The 20,351-nt window shown below is 37.5% G+C and overlaps 2 protein-coding genes across 3 annotated transcripts in view; one reads left to right on the top strand and one right to left on the bottom strand.

Moving 5' to 3' along the window:
* The window catches only part of LOC128243046 (lysine--tRNA ligase-like), a 62,102-nt gene extending 50,579 nt beyond the window's left edge, over nucleotides 1-11,523 (bottom strand). Inside the window, exon 1 of one of the 2 annotated variants that reach the window (XM_052960537.1) lies at nucleotides 11,442-11,523. In XM_052960537.1, the coding sequence (XP_052816497.1) occupies nucleotides 11,442-11,473 (32 nt within the window). In that variant the 5' untranslated portion in view covers nucleotides 11,474-11,523. The other variant, XM_052960536.1, reaches the window with a different exon arrangement.
* A 442-nt stretch (nucleotides 11,524-11,965) lies between these two features.
* On the top strand, nucleotides 11,966-19,010 carry LOC128244161 (uncharacterized). The gene is made up of 2 exons (XM_052962178.1): nucleotides 11,966-12,125; nucleotides 18,065-19,010. The coding sequence occupies exon 2, from the start codon at nucleotides 18,072-18,074 to the stop codon at nucleotides 19,008-19,010; it is 939 nt and encodes a 312-aa protein (XP_052818138.1). The 5' UTR covers nucleotides 11,966-12,125; nucleotides 18,065-18,071.
* The last annotated feature ends 1,341 nt before the right edge of the window (nucleotides 19,011-20,351 follow it).

Below are 20,351 nucleotides of genomic sequence, written 5' to 3'. Positions count from 1 at the left end.
CTTACTTTTTCTTTACAATTAGGCTATGCGTATATCATGCAGACTTACTGACATGCTTCAATACACATTTCATTGATCGTTTAATATACAGTAATTTATGCGCAATCATTAATGGTTATTTATTTCTCCTAATTCAAGTCCCATCAACTGCAATCCATACAAACACCTGCAAAAATTTAACTTTTTTAACACATGTAATGGAATGTGTCGTGTTTGTCGGCTGCAGATCAAACAGTACAATTTGTGACGTCACAGCACGAGCTGTGTAAACATCACAGGTGCATGGCAGTGGTTTGTATTTAAATAGGTCAGCCTTTACCGTTTAACCCCATCTACTCCTAACTATTTTTAACTGCCACCCCATTAGAGAGTTCACAGTTGACATTAAATCGGCGTTTTTCTTCCAAGCAAATGAACAAATTTAGTAGATAATTGACTGTTTAGCTTGAACATTACCACACACTTGGAGAAATTTAAGTGCTGGATTTGCTTTAAAAATTGACCCCGTCTTATAAACAAGTCTAGACAAAAACACCAGATTTCATTTGCAAAGTTAGGTGGTCGCCTTATAAGCGGATCACCTTATAGTCAGGAAAATACGGTAATTTATCATTTCTGTGCATCAAAACCCGGGGAGCTAGGGTCGATAAACGCTCTGAAAGCAAATGAACAAATTTAGTAGATAATTGACTTTTTAGCTTGAACATTATCACACACTTGGAGAAATTCAAGTGCTGGATTTGCTTTAAAAATTGACCCCGTCTTATAAACGAGTCTAGACAAAAACACCAGATTTCATTTGCAAAGTTAGGGGGTCGTCTTATAAGTGGATCGCCTTATAGTCAGGGAAATACGGTAATTTACGATTTCTGTGCATCAAAACCCAGGGAGCTAGGGTCGATAAACGCTCTGATTAAGTTGGTTTGATCAAGTAAATATAGGTTAGATAATAAAAATAAGAAGATAACACGGTAGACACATATTTATTAAATCATTTTGCCCCCAAAATTATGGCCGGACACGCAGGCTTACAATATAGCTGCGATTGTCAGCGGGAGCCGAGGTCCGACGAACTTTCGTTCAGACTGTTCCGCCCATAATATAGAAGTTGAATCAGGTAGATATCATAATATTCCCTATGAAAATAGAATTTGTAAAATATGTCAATTAAAGGTTGAAACTGAGTACCATTTCATAATGAATTGCACTACTTTTAATGATCTGAGGATCAAATATCTCCCCAGCAAGTATTACATTAATCCGAACAAGCATACATTTTATCTCTTACTGAACACAACAACAGATAGCACTGTTAAACTTAGCAATGTTTTTCTCCCACCTCAGATAAGTAGATCCAATAATTTAACCATGCTGGAACTCCTTTTTAATGGCCACTACATTGTAATTACCTCCCTTGTTGAAGACTATCGTCTGTAAGATCACGGAAACCTTGTCTTGTGGCAATATTTAGAACGCTAATTAATTATTTCTCACTTATGCCACCATAAAACAGTTTTCATGCACCTTTTAAGAAATAATGCTTCTCTCTCCTTAAAACTATTTTAAGACCAATTTGACATAATTAACATAATCTGAATCACTGCGCGCATATCCATGACAACCACGAATTATGGCATATCCATAAGCAATTATTTTCACTAAGCAAAAAAGAGTTCCAGCAAAAAATACATTTTTACTTAATTTTGTTTCACTGAGGTGGGAAACAAAGCATCTACCCAGTGATTTTTTTTCGTGAAATTTACCGCCGAATAACGTCTGTTTCCCCTTGCCGAAAATAGTCATATTTTCCCCAAAAAAGGTAATCAATTCCCCTCAGAAATGAATAAAAAATACAATTATGAATTGTCACGTTATTTTTCGGAAATATTTTTAGCAGGTATTCAGTCAGGTTCCCAATGGCATAAAGTATCCTTTTTTTCCCATTTCTGAATAAAAATTCCAAATCTGGAGTTCTAAAACTAAAAAGAAAATAAGAATAAAAGACGATGGAAATGTAAACAAAACAGTTATTTCCCCTACATGCAAGCGTCTATTCACAGAGACATACAATGATGTAACATCTGTGTCATGGTGAAAGGTGGATTTTCATTGGTTTTGACTATATTTTTTATCCAATCAGAGAGCATGTAACAAATTAAGAGTTAAAAACATTGTGTTAAAAACATGTGTCATTGTCAACAAAAGGATTAATAATTCAAAAGTGACAGTAAATTATTCGGTGCAGGAGGGGATTAAAATAACTAATAGACAATGCTGTTCTTTGTCATGTCTCACCTACATGTTTACATACATGACATTGACCTTCATTGCCAATATAAGAAAAAGACAGAACTGAGAAGTGAAACTGAAAGTAGACAACTGGGTGAAATGCCAAATAGTAATTCTCCTTTAAAACAAAACGACTTATTTGTCTTAGTATTTCCTATTATAGGAAACTGTATGTAATATATGTCTACTTTGTTTATATATATATGTTTAATTAATTGTTTGTTAAAGTGTTATTGTTCTGATCACATAGTTGTAATAACCCATGATCTAAATAAATCTTGAATCTTGACAAAGTATTTATTTATTATAATGATGGTGTATTTACTTTTGATGAATGCCAAAGGAAACATGTTGATGAAATCTTACAAAATTCATTCATTTCTTTTTTGATCAATTGCAAACAAGTCTGACTATTTGGAAATTGGAAAAAAATAAAAATATTGATATATTAATTCCATTCTCTCTATGAGTGTAAAAGTCATCATTTTTATTAGACAGCAGATTTTGTATCCAATTTAAGAGGAATTAAGAAATTGTTAATTAAAAAATCTATTATTTCAAAGAGTTAAAACAAGGGATTAAACAATGTAAGGTGTTAACAGAGTCAGTGCATATTATGATGAAAATACCAATGTTATTCATTTAAGTATTATATAAATTCGTTATAATTTATGAAGAATTTCCCAACATTACATGTTTTGATGATAGTAACTGTCATTAAAGAGAGCTGAAACAGTTTTATTAGGTTTCTTTGTTACTGGTTATTTTAAATGACTATTTTAATGTTCATTGTATTTTCCCAATTTTGGGAATTAACGCGCTTATTTTCCCAATTGTAAAGCCACAGGTGGTTTTGAAAATTTAAATAAAAATCACTGCTACCATAGTCGCTCGTGTAAGACTCGGTAAACCTCATTTCCGCAAAACACCCCACGCTCGGGTCGGAATGAACCTATCTTACACTCTTGGCCATGGAAGATACTTATAAAAGAATTTCTACCATAACAGTGTTGAAAAACACCATATTGATATATTGTTATTCATAACTACATATAAGGTTGTTCTACTTTGTACATGGTATTATATGTACATTTATCACTACATATATTCTATGTCAAATAATTTTGACATGTAACTTGTGTCCACCAGTCACCTGTAATTGTCTTATTAGTGTATGTTTGTACATAATCATGGGTAAAAGTTGAGAATTTTGAAAATCCTGAAAAAAGGTGGGGGCCGCAGGGACCCCGATCAGGTCCAGGGCGAAGCCTTGGCTAGGGGTTCAGGGGGCCAGAGACCCCCGGAAGCTCCTTGAACATAGCCATTTTAGTGGATATGAAATGCCTTTTCCAGGCTTTAATTTTAAATAATGAGGAGTATTGGAATACGGTTTTCAGACAAATATGACTATGAATAAGTATAACTATATAAGTTATCAAAAGCTCTTCTAAAACATCCCAAAATTAATATATCAAATTGGCCTTAAATTTTATTTTAAAAACATCAAAATCAACCATGCTAAAATACCATATTAGTCTGACACTTTAAAGAACATGGTGCAATAAGCAACTTGTCAAATCACTTCACACTTCGGCCGAGATCGTTGCTAAGTTACCGGTACGGTACAAAAGACCACTAATCAGCATTCTTTGTTAATTGGCATCCTACTAATCGGCATTTTTGTAAATATCACAGACATTATAAAACTGACAAATCATCAAAGAAAACAACATTATCAAGGTGTTATTAACAAGAGATGTTTGTCAAACATTATGCCCCCCCTGAGCGCCATGTTGTCAGGATTATATGGACAATTGAATGAAATATGCATGGACCGAAATGACAGCTGATTTGTTGCCATTAAGGCAGTTTTCAGATTATGACCATTAAAGTGTGAGGATAGAGTGTGTTATGACTATGACCTTTGACTCAATGAACTCAAAATCCAGAGTCATCAGCTGGTCACCAGAAACCTAAATGTCAAGTTCGAGGGCCATGGGTGCAGGCATTGTCAAGTTATCACACAGACAAGTTTTTTTCGTTCAAGGTCACAGTGACCTTCACCTTTGACCCCTTAAATCATAAGGGGTCATCTACAAGTCAGATGCAACTCCAAGTCAAGTTTGAAGGCCATAGGTTCAGGCATTGTTGAGTTATCACTCTGACAACCTTTTACCATTCAAGATCACTGTGACCTTGACCTTTGGCTCTATGAATCCTAAAATCAATAAGGGTGATCTACTGGTCAGGCTTAACATCCATGTCAAGTTTAATGATCATAGGTTCAGGCATTGTTGAGATATCAGTGGGAGAAGATTTGTTAACTTTTTTGCGTTAAAGGTTACTGTGACATTGACCTTGGCCTGATGACCCCCAAAGTCGATAGGGGTCATCTACTGGGCAGGCCCAACCTTCATGTCAAGTTTGATGACCATAGGTCCAGGAATTGTCGATGTCGCTTTCAAGGTCACTGTGACCTTGACCTTTGACCCCTAAAATCAATAGGGGTCATCTACTGGTCAGGCCCAACCTCAATGTCAAGTTTGAGGGCCATGGGTGCAGGCATTGTTGAGTTATCACTCGGACAACCTTTTATCATTCAAGGTCACTATGACCTTGACCTTTGGCCCAATGACCCGTAAAATCAATAGGGACCATCTTCTGGCCAGGCCCAACCTCCAAGTCAAGCTTGAGGGCCATGGGTGCAGGCATTGTCGAGTTATCAAAAGGAAAACCTTTTACCATTCAAGGTCACTGTGACCTTGACCTTTGGCCCGATGACCCCCAAAAACAATCGGGGTCTTCTACTGGTCAGGCCCAACCTCCAATTCAATTATGAGGGCCATGGGTGCAGGCATTGTCGAATTATCACTCGGACAACCTTTTACCATTCAAGGTCACTGTGACCTTGACCTTTGGCCCGATGACCCCCAAAAACAATAGGGGTCATCTCCTGGTCAGGCCCAACCTCCAATTCAATTATGAGGGCCATGGGTGCCTGCATTGTTGAGTTATCACTCGGACAACATTTAACCATTCAAGGTCACTGTGAACTTGACCTTTGACCCGATGAGCCCCAAAAACAATAGGGGTCAGCTACTGGTCAGGCCAAACCTCCAAGTCAAGTTTGAGGGCCATGGGTGCTGGCATTGTCAAGTTATCACTCGGACAACCTTTTACCATTCAAGGTCACTGTGACCTTGACCTTTGGCCTGATGACCCCCCAAAACAATACGGGTCATCTACTGGTCAGGCCCAACCTCCATGTCAAGTTTGAGGGCCATTGGTGCAGGCATTGTTGAGTTATCACTCGGACAAGCTTTAAAATTATTTTACCATTAAAGGTCACTGTGACCTTGACCTTTGACCCGATGACCCCAAAAATATATAGGGGTCATCTACTGGTCAGGCCTAACCTTCATGTGAAGTTTAATGACCATACGTCCAGGAATTGCTGAGTTGTCACTCGGACAAGCTTTGGTCTACCGACGGACCGACCGACCGACATGCCTGTGCAAAACAATATACCCCTCTTCTTCGAAGGGGGGCATAATTATCTACAGTGTATATAAAACATTTTGGCGGGAAATTTGACATAATTTATACAGTTCTGCAGACGTCTGCACTTACACTCCGACCTAAAACAGGCAGTCTGATTTGATTTTTTAGCAGCACTTCTGATAATAATCTTGTTTTTACAAGTCAGAGGTAATATTTATTCTGTTTCTCAATCAAAAACACTGACACTTGACAAGTCTCAACCATGACGCATTTTATGCGTATTTTCCGAAAATCTAAAAAATAGTAACAGATATCAAGTTTTTGTTTATATTGTTTTTGTCTGAAAATTTAAGAAATTCTACCGCTTTTGAACACCCGCTATTGAGACCTAAATCTACCTCTCTGCCATTGCCAAAGTAAACTCAGCAAGTTCGCGGGTATTTTTGTAAGGACCGCGTCTGCCATATATGCAAACTTTTGTGATTCTCCGCAATGACGATAATCTTCCGATCGATTTGATTGGTCGAGCAGCAAGTCGTGTTTTCCCGCCTATTTCCGTGAAATATACGTCACAGCGTCGTTTCAAAAGTTATCGCGGATCTATACGAACGCATTCTCGTTTACCAGTTACGTACCTTTCACCCGAGTGAATTTTATTATGATCGAACCTCTGATGAATGAGAATGTACGAACGAATAAGCGATAGTAAATATATTTCAAGGTCCTAGCCTTACCCCCACCCCCATTTTACCCATGCATAATGATTGTTTTGGGCCGGTGGCCTTTATCAAATAAATTATTTTTATTTTAATTTGAGGGTCATGGGACGAAATTCCCTTTAAATACATGGTTATAGGCCTTTAAAGGGCCAAGATTGCATTTTGACAGATCTGTACTGGATGGTCTTTTAGCCGAAAAACATACCAATATTTTTTTACCTTTGTTTCTTAAGAAGACAATAAAACAAGGAAATAAAATCAATTTGCAAAGCCTATAAAATTCACATTTAATAAGGCAATAAACACTGTGTGGTTTTGAAATTGATAGTACAAAATGCCTATGAGTTATAACATAATAATTACAAATTTAATTCCAATCATAGAACCTCACAATGTTTTAATTTGTTTTTCAAACCACTCCAGTGTTCATGCCTTTTCCCATAGTTTTACAATTACTCTAGCAAAATATATAATATTTTTCCCAATCTGTACATCAAAAGTAGAAAAAAATTTAAAACAAGAGCTGTCACAGTATGTGACGAATGCCCCCGAATGTAACATTGACCTATGAACAAGGTCAGTACATGAAAAGTTAAAGATCAAACAAATACATATGGCAAGTTATTTTAAATTGCCTCTGAACATAAAAAAATACCACCCATACTTGATGACCTACATTCTTATGTCCTTATATTCAGTATTCCATTGTGAATAAACACAAAGTGTATCTTTCACCTTAGAGGTAGGGACATGGGTCTTGCACGTGACACATCGTCTTGGTATGTCGAACACATGTGGCAAGTAATTTCAAAATCTGTCCATACAAGAAAAAGTTACAGCCCGGACATAACAACCAATACTCTGTATCCTTATATACAGCACTCCATTGTGAATAAACACCTAAGTGTGACCTTGACCATAGAGGTAGGGACACGATTCTTGTACGCGACACGTTGTCTTGGTATGTCGAACACATGTGGCAAGTTATTTTAAATTCTGTCCATACAAGGGAAAGTTACAGCCCGGACACGACAATCTATACTCTATGTCATTATATGCAGCATTCCATTGTCAATAAACACTAAATGTGACCTTGACCTTAGAGGTAGGGACACGGTCCTGCAGGCGACACATCGTCTTGGTAATTCAAACACATGTGCCAAGTTATTTTATAATCTGTCCATACAAGGGAAAGTTACAGCCCGGACACGACAACCTATACTCTATGTCGTTATATGCAGCATTCCATTGTGAATAAACACCTAAGTGTGACCTTGACCTAAGAAATAGGGACACGGATCTGGCAGGCGACATGTCGTCTTGGTATGCCGAACACATGTGGCAAGTTATTTTAAAATCTGTCCATACAAGGGAAAGTTACAGCCCGGACACGACAATCTATACTCTATGTCATTATATGCAGCATTCCATTGTGAATAAACACTAAGTGTGACCTTGACCTTAGAGGTAGGGACACGGGTCTTGCACCCGACACATCGTCTTGGTAATTCAAACACATGTGCCAAGTAATTTTATAATCTGTCCATACAAGGGAAAGTTACAGCCCGGACACGACAACCTATACTCTGTTGTTATATGCAGCATTCCATTGTGAATAAACACTAAGTGTGACCTTGACCTAAGAAATAGGGACATGGATCTTGCAGGCGACACGTCGTCTTGGTATGCCGAACACATGTGGCAAGTTATTTTAAAATCTGTCCATACAAGGGAAAGTTACAGCCCGGACACGACAATCTATACTCTTTGTCATTATATGCAGCATTCCTTTGTGAATAAACACCTAAGTGTGACCTTGACCTTAGAGGTAGGGACACGGTTCTTGCAGGCGACATGTTGTCTTGGTATGTTGAACACATGTGGCAAGTTATTTTAAAATTTGTCCATACAAGGGAAAGTTACAGCCCAGACACGACAACCTATACTCTATGTCGTTATATGCAGCATTCCATTGTGAATAAACACCTAAGTGTGACCTTGACCTTAGAGGTAGGGACACGGCTCTTGCACGCGACATGTCATCTTGGTATGCTGAACACATGTGGCAAGTTATTTCAAAATCTGTCCATACAAGGGAAAGTTACAGCCCGGACACGACAACCTATGTCCTTATATGCAGCATGCCATTGTGAATAAACACTAAGTGTGACCTTGACCTAAGAGGTAGGGACATGGGTCTTGCACGCAACACGTCGTCTTGGTTTGCCGAACACATGTGGCAAGTTATTTCAAAATCTGTCCATACAAGGGAAAGTTACAGCCCGGACATGACAATCTATACTCTATGTCCTTATATGCAGCATTCCATTGCGAATAAACACCTAAGTGTGGCCTTGACCTTAGAGGTAGGGACATGGTTCTTGCACGCGACACGTCGTCTTTGTAAGCCGAACACATGTGGCAAGTTATTTTAAAATCTGTCCATACAAGGGAAAGTTACAGCCCGGACACGACAACCTATACTCTATGTCCTTATATGCAGCATTCAGGGTTCATACAGCAAGTCAGGCTTAATATTCAAGGAGTTTTCAAGGAGTTTTCAAGGACTAATAATTGATTTTCAAGGACTATCTTAGGTCGTTATTAGTTACATAAACGACAAATGTTTAAAAGTTTTGGAACAAAATATAAAATTTCCACTTTTATTTCAATGTTTTAGAACATACAATTTCACCCAAATTGTCTAGAATTGCTTCAACTTTTCATTCATCTCTACAGAAAGGCTATCTCTAATTGTCTTTTTTTTGTTTTGCTCTTCTCCTATTACAATTTGCTTCCGTTAACAACTTTAAGTTGCCTGTGTTTTCGGCTTTTTCAAACAGACAATCAGCATTTTTTTCCAAATGATCTATGTCATTTGCAATTGTCACTTTTTTCTTCTTTATTTTTTCAATTTCCTCCAATATATTTTTCCTCTTACCTAACTGAATTTCAGTGAAAAATGTTTGTAGAACCAGTAGAACTATCACTTTTCTTAGTGGTAAACATGTCCAGCATACAAGTTGACCGCAACATAATCCGTTTATGTTTGTCTGATTTCGCGTGGCTTTTGATCGCAGACTCGCCCATAGAACTTATATCAATGACTTTGGAGCAAAGTTTGCACATTGCCTTGTGCTTGTTGTCCTGATCTTCCAACCAAGGGTATGAAATAAACCATTTCTTATTGAAGATGCACGCCATCTTGGAAACCAAAACGGAAACGGTTTTGTATAATATTTCATATTGTGAAAATAGCAACGCAGGCAAAACCCCGTACACTATCCGTACCGATACACTGACGTAAATTCTCTTTCTTTAAGCGTGACCCAAACTAAATCGAACTATTTATGTTAAGTTTCTACTTTCTGTCTTTCTTACTACAAACATAAAATACGCAGACAAACTGATTTTTAAACTTGAAAGGAACTTTAAGGACCATTTCTTACTTTTTAAGCACTTTTCAAGCAGTTTTCAAGGCAACAATAAAAATCAAGTAGTTTCAAGGAGTTTTTTTCAAATTTAACGACTTTTTATCGAGCAGCCCAAAATTCAAGCACTTTTCAAATCTGTGCGAACCCTGAGCATTCCATTGGGAATAAACACCTAGGTGTGACCTTGACCTTAGAGGTAGGGACACGGCTCTTGGACGCGACACGTCGTCTTGGTATGCCAAACACATGTGGCAAGTTATTTTAAAATCTGTCCATAATATTCTGAGTTATTGAGTCGGACGGACGGACGGACGGTGCGATTTTAATATGCCCACCTTCGGAAGCATAAAAATATGTACTTGTATTTGTTTATTCCGCACTCAAATAAATTGTGTGATATAAAGGTTTTGGGTTTATTGAATTCAGAAATCATTGTTTTTCATCGCATTTAGAGATCATTTTGCAATATAAACTGTCATTATTTATTGCAAGAGATATTTTTATTTATTGCAAGAGATATTTACACTGACACTGGTTGATATTTCAGGTATTTTAAAAGGGAACGAGTTTTTCACACCTTTTAACACCATTGACAAAAAATATTTTGACAGTGCACAGCTATGCTTCTTTACATGCATGTTTAATTATTATTTTGTACAGAATAATATTGAATAATTTAAATTGCACAATAATTTAACTTTAAAATATTTAACATTTTTTGACACACAGTACCCGATCTTCAACTGCCATATTAAATAAATTGAGTTGATGCGAGATACATCCCTTTAAAAATGACTGTAAACAAACTAGTTTTTCCCCATTTATTTCTCTGAAGAACCGAATTCGGACTGAATTCAACTTCAGGAAAAAATGTCAGAAGCCAAATACTGTGTGCAAGACACAGGCATTTTTTATAATGCAAATCTGAGGGAAAAAGTATCTTAATAATTTACTCAGGCAACAGAAAAGCATGGGGATTTTTAAATGTAAATTTTACAAAAAAATTATGTAAAGCAATTATTTTTTTTCTCTAAATGGCATATTTCGCGATGCAACTTTTCCTAATGTGTCTAGGGTAATTTTCCCAAAATGGGCAGAAAAAGGCCTGGTGTTTACAAGCCTTACCCTTCATGCTGTCCATTTTCTGATCTGTTTGAAGTACACCTCAGATGCGTTAAGTGTTGCTTCTGTATATGTTTAAGAAGCAATCTTCCAAAGTTTCCCTGGGGCAGAGTATTCTGAATAACTTTTAGTTTCCCAAAAGCAGACACTGACATGGCTACGGAATATTGTTTTATTAAATAACTTACAAACATTTTCATAAAATCTACATTTCTATTTTCTCATTATTGCATCATCTGAAATTAAATCGGATGCTTTATCACCAAATTCGGATGGATATCGTGTGTCCGAGAAAGCTAAAAAAAAATGCTGAACCATTCTATAACTGACTGTTTTTTGACAATAAATTTCTGAGGGAAACACCATTAGTTCTTACTTCTTGCTCAACTTTTCACCGGCATCGGCCATTTTGTCGCACGTGTTTCTTCAAAAGCTACTAGTCAAACGTCCAAACTAAAACGGTTCCGCAGTCTTGTATAGACTAAAACGCATACAACACAAAGATATTGTAACGCATACAACAAAGGCTAAGAAGGGTTTTTAACTGTGCATTCAACGTACACAAGGAACGTGTTTAGAAACGCATACAGTATAGAATAATAACAAAAACATTGACATAGAAGGTAAAGTTGAGGAAGTCATTCATTTCTTTTCTTTACAGTAGATCTATATCAAGAAAAACCCTTGTTTGTTAAGAGTTAGTCCAAATAATTGTACGTTGACGGATTTTTTTTAGATTTTTGATATGGCAAATCCTTCACGTACAAATTGTTTAGTATCAAAAGTGGGTAGTTGTTCCGATCAGGATTCCGGGTTAAAGCATATAGCGTCTATAAAATATCATAAAAACAAGAAATATTACCAGTGTAGCGAATTTGGGCCGAGCGATACGTTGTTAAACTGTTGTCTGCCGCTTTTACAGTAAGGCGTAGGATTTTGCTATTGTACACTTTCACTTTCATTTTGAATAGTTAGGAAACCCGCTATATTTCAATTATCTTAAAAGTTATTATTTCATTGGCAAAATACGTTTCGGAAGAATAGGAGGCGTAAGGAAATAGTAAGTAGTCATAAACAAATAGTATTTGGATTGCTTATATATTTGTTATGCACTCAATGCTAAACTTTTAATATGGGGTATGAAATTAGTTTAGAGAGTGAATTTCTCAATAAAAACAACAGCTAATAATACAACTTGATCGTAAATTGAAATAAGATGGTTGAATAATAATAATCATGATGCGAACAGCGATTTATTATAATAATGTTGTTTTCTGAAAATATGAAAATATAAGGCGAAACCCCCTATGAAAAAGACTTAACGTTGAAAATGGACTATTCCAACTGGTTAGGACCGTCCAATGTGGTCACGTGATATCGTGGGTATAAATACAGCAAACCAGCGGGTTTTATTCATTCTTGTGCTGGCTTCTGCGAGAGCAACAACTTGCTAAGACAAGGTGTACTATATTTATTGTCTCTAATAGGGGTTAAACACTATTTGTCCTAGCGGCAAATATACATGTTAATTCCCTAGGGGTTTATACCGAACTATCTATATTAATATAGATATAAGTATGGTATAAACTGTGAACCAGAGAGTATTAAATAGAAAAGCGCCTCCTTAACAATAGAAGTAATGAAAGTAAACTCAAAAGTCCTTACCATACATTGACATAATACTATTAAGTACAGTTTTTAAGTGAAAAGCTAGGGATATAGAAAAAGTTAGATAATTTAATATGTGCGTCTATGAAAACTGTAAATATTCCAATCTTTGTTGATTTATCATTGATTGAACGATAATTATTTTCACGATCCAATCATTTTAAATAATCATTAGTGCAAATTATTTTGGCAAAGTAGCCAAAGAGGAAAATCTTATATATAACCATTTGAAAGTTAGCCCCGGCACGTTACAAAATTTGGCGCCCAACGAGGGACTATTTGAATTTTCATATATATTCACAAACCTACGACAATGGCCGGAAGAAGTGATCGTGAACGTCATATGGAGCAAGAGATAGATGATTTAAGGCGACAGCTCCATATAATGAAGTTACAACAAGAAATTGACGCAATGCAACGAGAGATTGACATAACTTCATATAAAATAAATGCTTCTACACCAGTCAGAGAAAATATACCGCGTGGTAGAATGGAAATGCCTAGTTCAATTGTTAAACGAGAACTGATAGAAACCACCCCAGCTGTTCATTCAAAATTGACAAGACCAAGACGGTTGTTGCCTGAAACGCCAAATAAATCAAGTGTTTCCTTTACGAACATAGCATGCCAGACGGAGTGCATGGATAATGACAGGCCAGATAAATTCGTTACTGAACGAAGGAAGAAGGTACGTTGTTCAGAAACTGCGCCATTAGAAGATACGAAGCAGATATGCAATAGTGGGGGCACAGTTGGTCGGGGTTTAACAATGAAGCCCGCGACTTATGATGGGACTAGTGCCTGGGCGGACTATAAAGCCCATTTTGAAGCATGTGCTTCATTGAATGGTTGGGATAACCATCAAAAAGGCCTGTATCTGTCTGTTTCATTGAGGGGACAGGCGCAAGGTGTATTCGGAAACCTTGCAAATAACACTACCGACTACAAGAAGTTGGTAAGTGCTTTGGAGGATCGATTTGCACCTCCAAATCAAACTGAATTGTACCGGGTACAGTTAAGGGACCGGCAACAAAGAGCTACTGAGACAATGTCAGAGCTAGGCCAGGATATTCGCCGTCTCACAAATTTGGCATATCCAAGCGCACCAAATGACGTGCGAGAAACGCTCGCAAAAGAGCAATTTATCGATTCATTGATAAATTCAGACATGCGATTGAAAGTTAAACAGGCTAGGCCTGTTGATTTAAATGATGCTGTTCGGCATGCTGTTGAACTAGAGTCCTTTTACCGTGCAGAGAAACGGCAGAAAGGAATGATACGGGCTACCACCCATGTTGAAGACAAACACTCAGGGGAGTCTATGTCTCAAATGAGGGAAGAAATTCGAGATCTTCGAGCAAAGTTGAACGCTCAAACACAGTCGAAATTGTTCAGTAAAAATGAAAGTGGTAGTAGAAGTTATCAGCAAACACCGTACAAGAAACAGTTTTATACTGAAAACAGATCATTTGGTAAACAGTCGAATGAAAGACACGCTGACAAAAAGAAAGCATGTTTTGAGTGTGGGTCAGAACAACATTTAAGGTGGGACTGTCCAAATATTAAAAGTAAACCTTACGAGGGAAAGAAGGAAAATAATAAGCAACAACAGCAGCAAAGCTTAAAACAAGCTCATATTCAAACATCGGCTGGTTTATATGTGTCAGCTAAAATAGGGAGTATAGACGTCGCCTGCCTTGTAGACACAGGAGCTACGCTAACATTAATTTCCAGTAAAATATGGGAAATAATTAAAGGTTACCACATCCTTTCGACTTTTGAAGCTCCAATTGTAACGGCTTCTGGAAGTAACATGAATATAATCGGTAGCACAGAGCTTGCAATACAGCTTGGTGAAACGAGTTGCCCGATTAAAGTTGTAGTTGCAGACATGGATGTTGATGTTGTACTTGGGATTGATTTTATGAAAGTGCACACTGTTCATATCGATGTCGTACAGGACTCATTAACCATCAATGGGCAGAAAATTGCCTTGCAAAGCGTTGGGAAATTAGGTTGTTACCGCGTAGTGTTGATGGAAAAAGTTGACATTCCTCCAAGATCGGAAATGATTGTTACCGGAAGAATAAATGATCTTGGAGTAAACAGGTTTGGGCTAGGAATAGTGGAACCAAATGAAAGGTTTGTTGAACTTGGGAAAGGATTGGTTGCCCGAACGCTGGTGAATGTCATGGACAATATTCCATTGAGAATAGCAAACTTATCTGAAGAGACACGAACCTACTATCCGGGGACCAACGTAGCAGTTATAAGCAAGGTTGACCGAGTCGAGGAAACATCTGAAAAGATCAACAAATGTAGGACTTTACCTTCTCATATGACAGACTTGTATGAACGGGCAGCAGAGGGAATGTCTGATGTTGAGAAAAAGCAGATTTTGAATCTACTGATGAAGTATGCTCATATTTTCTCTAAATCGGACACTGATTTGGGTAGGACTGGAATAATACAACACCGTATACCCACTGGAGAGGCACGACCAATAAAACAGCCAACCAGAAGAATACCAGTGCATATGCAAAAGGAAGTTGACTCTCAAATTGATCAAATGTTAGAAAATGACATTATACAGCCGTCAACGAGTCCATGGGCAAGTGGTGTAGTTTTGGTTAAGAAAAAGGACGGTTCAAGGCGATTTTGTATAGACTATAGGCGTCTGAATGACATTACAATGAAGGACGCGTATCCACTGCCTAGAATAGATGAGTCTTTGGATCAACTGTCTGGTTCTGTCTATTTTTCTTGTTTGGACCTTAGTTCTGGCTACTGGCAGGTTGAAATGGCCAAGGAAGATAAGCCAAAAACTGCATTCTCGACACGTAGGGGACTATATGAATTCAATTTTATGCCATTCGGTTTATGTAATGCGCCAGCGACATTTGAGCGTCTCATTGAATGCGTATTAGCTGGACTGCATTGGCAAATTTGCTTAGTGTACTTAGATGACATTATTGTTACTGGGAAAACTTTTGAAGAAATGACACAAAATCTTGAAACCATTTTCAAACGATTTGAAGGGGCTGGATTAAAATTGAAGCCAAGAAAATGTCAACTATTCAGGAAACAAGTGGAGTTCCTAGGTCATGTCATAAATGAAGCCGGGGTATCAACGGATCCGAAGAAAATTGAGTGTGTCAAGCAGTGGCCAACTCCGGAGAACGTAACAGAGGTACGATCTTTCTTAGGACTCTGTAGTTACTATCGGAGATTCATTGAGGGATATTCAAATGTTGCAAAACCACTTTATCAGCTGACAGAGAAAGGAAGAAGGTTTGAGTGGTCATCAGATTGTGAGAAAGCATTTGAAATGTTGAAAAATAAGTTGACTAGTGCACCTTTGCTAGCTCACCCAGTGTTTTCAGTTCCGTTTACACTGGATACGGACGCAAGTAACTTTGCCATTGGTGCCGTTCTCTCTCAAAAACAAGATGGAATAGAAAGAGTTGTGGCTTATGCAAGTCGAACCTTGTCAAAATCCGAGAGAAAATACTGCGTGACACGGAAGGAAATGCTAGCCCTAGTATTCTTTGTAAAGTATTTTAGGCATTACCTTTACGGCAGGAAATTCCTTCTCAGGACTGACCATGGATCTCTGAGGTGGTTGTTGAGTTTTAAAAATCCTGAAGGACAAGTTGCACGATGGTTGGAGGTTTTGTCAGCATATGATATAACTATTGAACACAGACAAGGTAGAAAACATGGTAATGCAGACGGCTTGAGTAGAATACCATGTCGACAGTGTGGCATAAGCGACGAAGAAAAACAGATTGATGCAAAGGAAACTGCAAAACCGGTAGAAGTTCACCGAGTGGCTGACGTACATCAGGGAGATACATCTTGGGACTTACAAAAACAACAACAGGAGGATCCAGATATTAAAACGGCTATGGGATGGGTTGTTAACGACAACAGACCAGCTAACAAGGAAATTGCATCAGGAAGTTATTGTCTGAAGTCGTTGTGGAACCAATTCGATTCTCTTGAGATTGATCATGGAATTTTAGTGAGAAGATGGATTAATAATGATACAAAAGAAATCGTCAAACAAGCAATTGTACCAAGCAAATGCAGAAGAAATGTTCTAAAATGTGCACATGATATCAAAGCAAGTGGTCATTTGGGAATAAGGAAAACATTAGCCAAAATTAAAAGAAAATTTTATTGGTCTGGCATACGAAATGACGTACGTATTTACATCGCTGGTTGTGAAGTCTGTTCCAGGAGAAAAGGTCCTAATAGAATTAAACGAGCTCCAATGCAGGTAGTTCGAAGTGGTTACCCAATGGAACGGATAGCCATTGACATATTGGGTGAGTTGCCAAAAACCGATCGGGGAAATCGCTACATAGTTGTGATATCGGATTATTTCACGAAGTGGACTGAAAGTTTTCCAATGCGGGATATGGAAGCCGCTACAGTTGCAAAGATTCTGATTGAGGAAGTTGTTACCCGATTTGGTATCCCGTCCCAAATTCATTCGGATCAAGGAAGACAGTTTGAGAGTAAACTGTTTCAAGAGATGTGCGAGCTTTTACAAATAAACAAGACACGGACAACTCCATATCATCCTCAATCAGACGGTATGGTTGAGCGTTTTAACCGCACATTAACAACAATGCTGAGCGCATATGTCAATGAACACCACAACAACTGGGATGAACAGATTCAGTATGTCATGATGGCATATAGAAGCGCAGAGCATGAAACGACTGGGATGAGCCCAAACATGTTAATGTTAGGTAGAGAAGTTTGCACGCCCTTGGACATCGTTTTTGAAATGCCGTCAGATATCAAAGCAATACCTGACAATGAATGGGTATGGGAGCTGAAAGAAAGGTTAGAAGTAGCGCACGAAATGGTTAGACAAAATACTGGTGCATCAATACAACGACAAAAGCAGATTCATGACCGCAATATATCTTATGAAACATTTTCCGTGGGGGATCAAGTATACGTATATTTTCCTGTAAAGAAGGTTGGGACATCATCAAAATTTACCTCTTTTTGGAAAGGGCCATATACTGTTTTAAGGAAAATGTCCGTAGTGCTCTATGAAATCAATTGTGGTAGAAAGGGAATAGGGCAGGTTATACATTGTGATCGAATACGAAAATCTAAGAGTCAGGCATTAGATAGGGAAAATGATAATGTAGAGGTACATAACGAAGTAAGAGATGATCAAATGGTAGAATCTGATAATATCGATGATGAACATGATGTAGATTTAAATACTGATGATAGTTTTGATGTTCATGTCAGAAAACGTAGGAAACCTGTATGGGCTCAAGATTATGTATTTTCTTGTTCCAGGTCTGAGATGGCCAAGACAAAGGTAACGGCGCGGAAGTCGATGCAGCCTATATGCCCGCAATGTAAAAAGAGTGTACCACCCGACGAGAAGTTTGAGCAGCATCTTATCAAATGTACTGAAGAGAAAGAAAAGCTCATGTTAGCTCAACAGGCAAGTTGTGATGAATGTGGAAAAATCTTTAAAAGATTTTCATTCATGATGAAGCATAAGCAGATGGTGCATGCTACTGAGAAAGGTGATACAGTTAAGGATAAAGTTGAGCCTGGGTGTAGTGAAATTGACATTGAGAAGTCGGAAGCTGTTGATGAAGGATGGGATCGTGATCCTGATATTGAACTTGATTATAGTGATGAAGAAGAAAAGTGTGTTGAAAAGATGGATGTTGAAAATGATGATGATTTTGTAGAGGATACAATTAGTAAGAAGAAAGATCTCGCCGAGGAAAGTATTGCGGAGAAATGTACTGAGAATGATGGAATGAAAGAAGTAAATGTTGATATGGCTATAGGCAGAGTAACGCGCAAACCCACTAAACCTTTACTTCCAGGGGTCAGAAAACGATGTGTGAGCGAAGTCAACGCGACCAAGAATGTCGAGTCCAATGTTAAAAGGAGGATTACGGTAACCGAGGACACTAGTCGGATTGAACAGAGTGACAGTAAAGTCAAAGGACATTGTCCTGTATCAACACCATTACCCCGAAAGATTGGTTTTAGTTTTCTGAGGTGTGTACAGGATGGAAAACAACGTCAGGAAATGACTATCCGAGAAAATGAGGACGTCAGTTTGGAGGCGAAGATTGTATGCCCCGAGAAGAAGACGATTTCCAAGCAGACATATTGTCTTGGAGATTATGTTGCTGATGGGTTAATCAAACCTGACAATATCATAATAGAAGTTTCTGAGGACGGGATGCTTCAAGTGAGCTTTGAAACTGAAAAATGAGTGTATTAAACATTATTGAAACCTTTGCGAACTGTTAAATTTTGAAGTAGATTTTTGTTTTTGTATGTGTATCAATTCCACAGCAGGAAGCTGAGGAGAAAGTTTATTTGTTAACAGCATCAAACTCATTTTTTTTTTGCCATGTTGTTATTGTCGTTTTTGTAAATTTCATTAAAATGTGTTAAGCTTAGATTTGTTTGGATTGTTCGGTTCAAGTACACGTAAAATAGGTTTATCCCCGCGAGACGCGTGGTAATCGGAGGCGTGGGTAATGTAGCGAATTTGGGCCGAGCGATACGTTGTTAAACTGTTGTCTGCCGCTTTTACAGTAAGGCGTAGGATTTTGCTATTGTACACTTTCACTTTCATTTTGAATAGTTAGGAAACCCGCTATATTTCAATTATCTTAAAAGTTATTATTTCATTGGCAAAATACGTTTCGGAAGAATAGGAGGCGTAAGGAAATAGTAAGTAGTCATAAACAAATAGTATTTGGATTGCTTATATATTTGTTATGCACTCAATGCTAAACTTTTAATATGGGGTATGAAATTAGTTTAGAGAGTGAATTTCTCAATAAAAACAACAGCTAATAATACAACTTGATCGTAAATTGAAATAAGATGGTTGAATAATAATAATCATGATGCGAACAGCGATTTATTATAATAATGTTGTTTTCTGAAAATATGAAAATATAAGGCGAAACCCCCTATGAAAAAGACTTAACGTTGAAAATGGACTATTCCAACTGGTTAGGACCGTCCAATGTGGTCACGTGATATCGTGGGTATAAATACAGCAAACCAGCGGGTTTTATTCATTCTTGTGCTGGCTTCTGCGAGAGCAACAACTTGCTAAGACAAGGTGTACTATATTTATTGTCTCTAATAGGGGTTAAACACTATTTGTCCTAGCGGCAAATATACATGTTAATTCCCTAGGGGTTTATACCGAACTATCTATATTAATATAGATATAAGTATGGTATAAACTGTGAACCAGAGAGTATTAAATAGAAAAGCGCCTCCTTAACAATAGAAGTAATGAAAGTAAACTCAAAAGTCCTTACCATACATTGACATAATACTATTAAGTACAGTTTTTAAGTGAAAAGCTAGGGATATAGAAAAAGTTAGATAATTTAATATGTGCGTCTATGAAAACTGTAAATATTCCAATCTTTGTTGATTTATCATTGATTGAACGATAATTATTTTCACGATCCAATCATTTTAAATAATCATTAGTGCAAATTATTTTGGCAAAGTAGCCAAAGAGGAAAATCTTATATATAACCATTTGAAAGTTAGCCCCGGCACGTTACACCAGATAATGCTA

The sequence above is a fragment of the Mya arenaria genome, chromosome 8, assembly GCF_026914265.1.
Source record: "Mya arenaria isolate MELC-2E11 chromosome 8, ASM2691426v1".
NCBI lineage: Eukaryota > Metazoa > Mollusca > Bivalvia > Myida > Myidae > Mya > Mya arenaria.
Note: the sequence above shows the minus strand (reverse complement) of the source record. Positions and strands in the feature narration are given on the sequence as shown.

What these genes read in the sequence shown, in the direction of transcription:
- LOC128244161 (XM_052962178.1), top strand. Translation starts at nt 18,072, where the DNA reads ATGGCCAAGACAAAGGTAACGGCGCGGAAGTCGATGCAGCCTATATGC.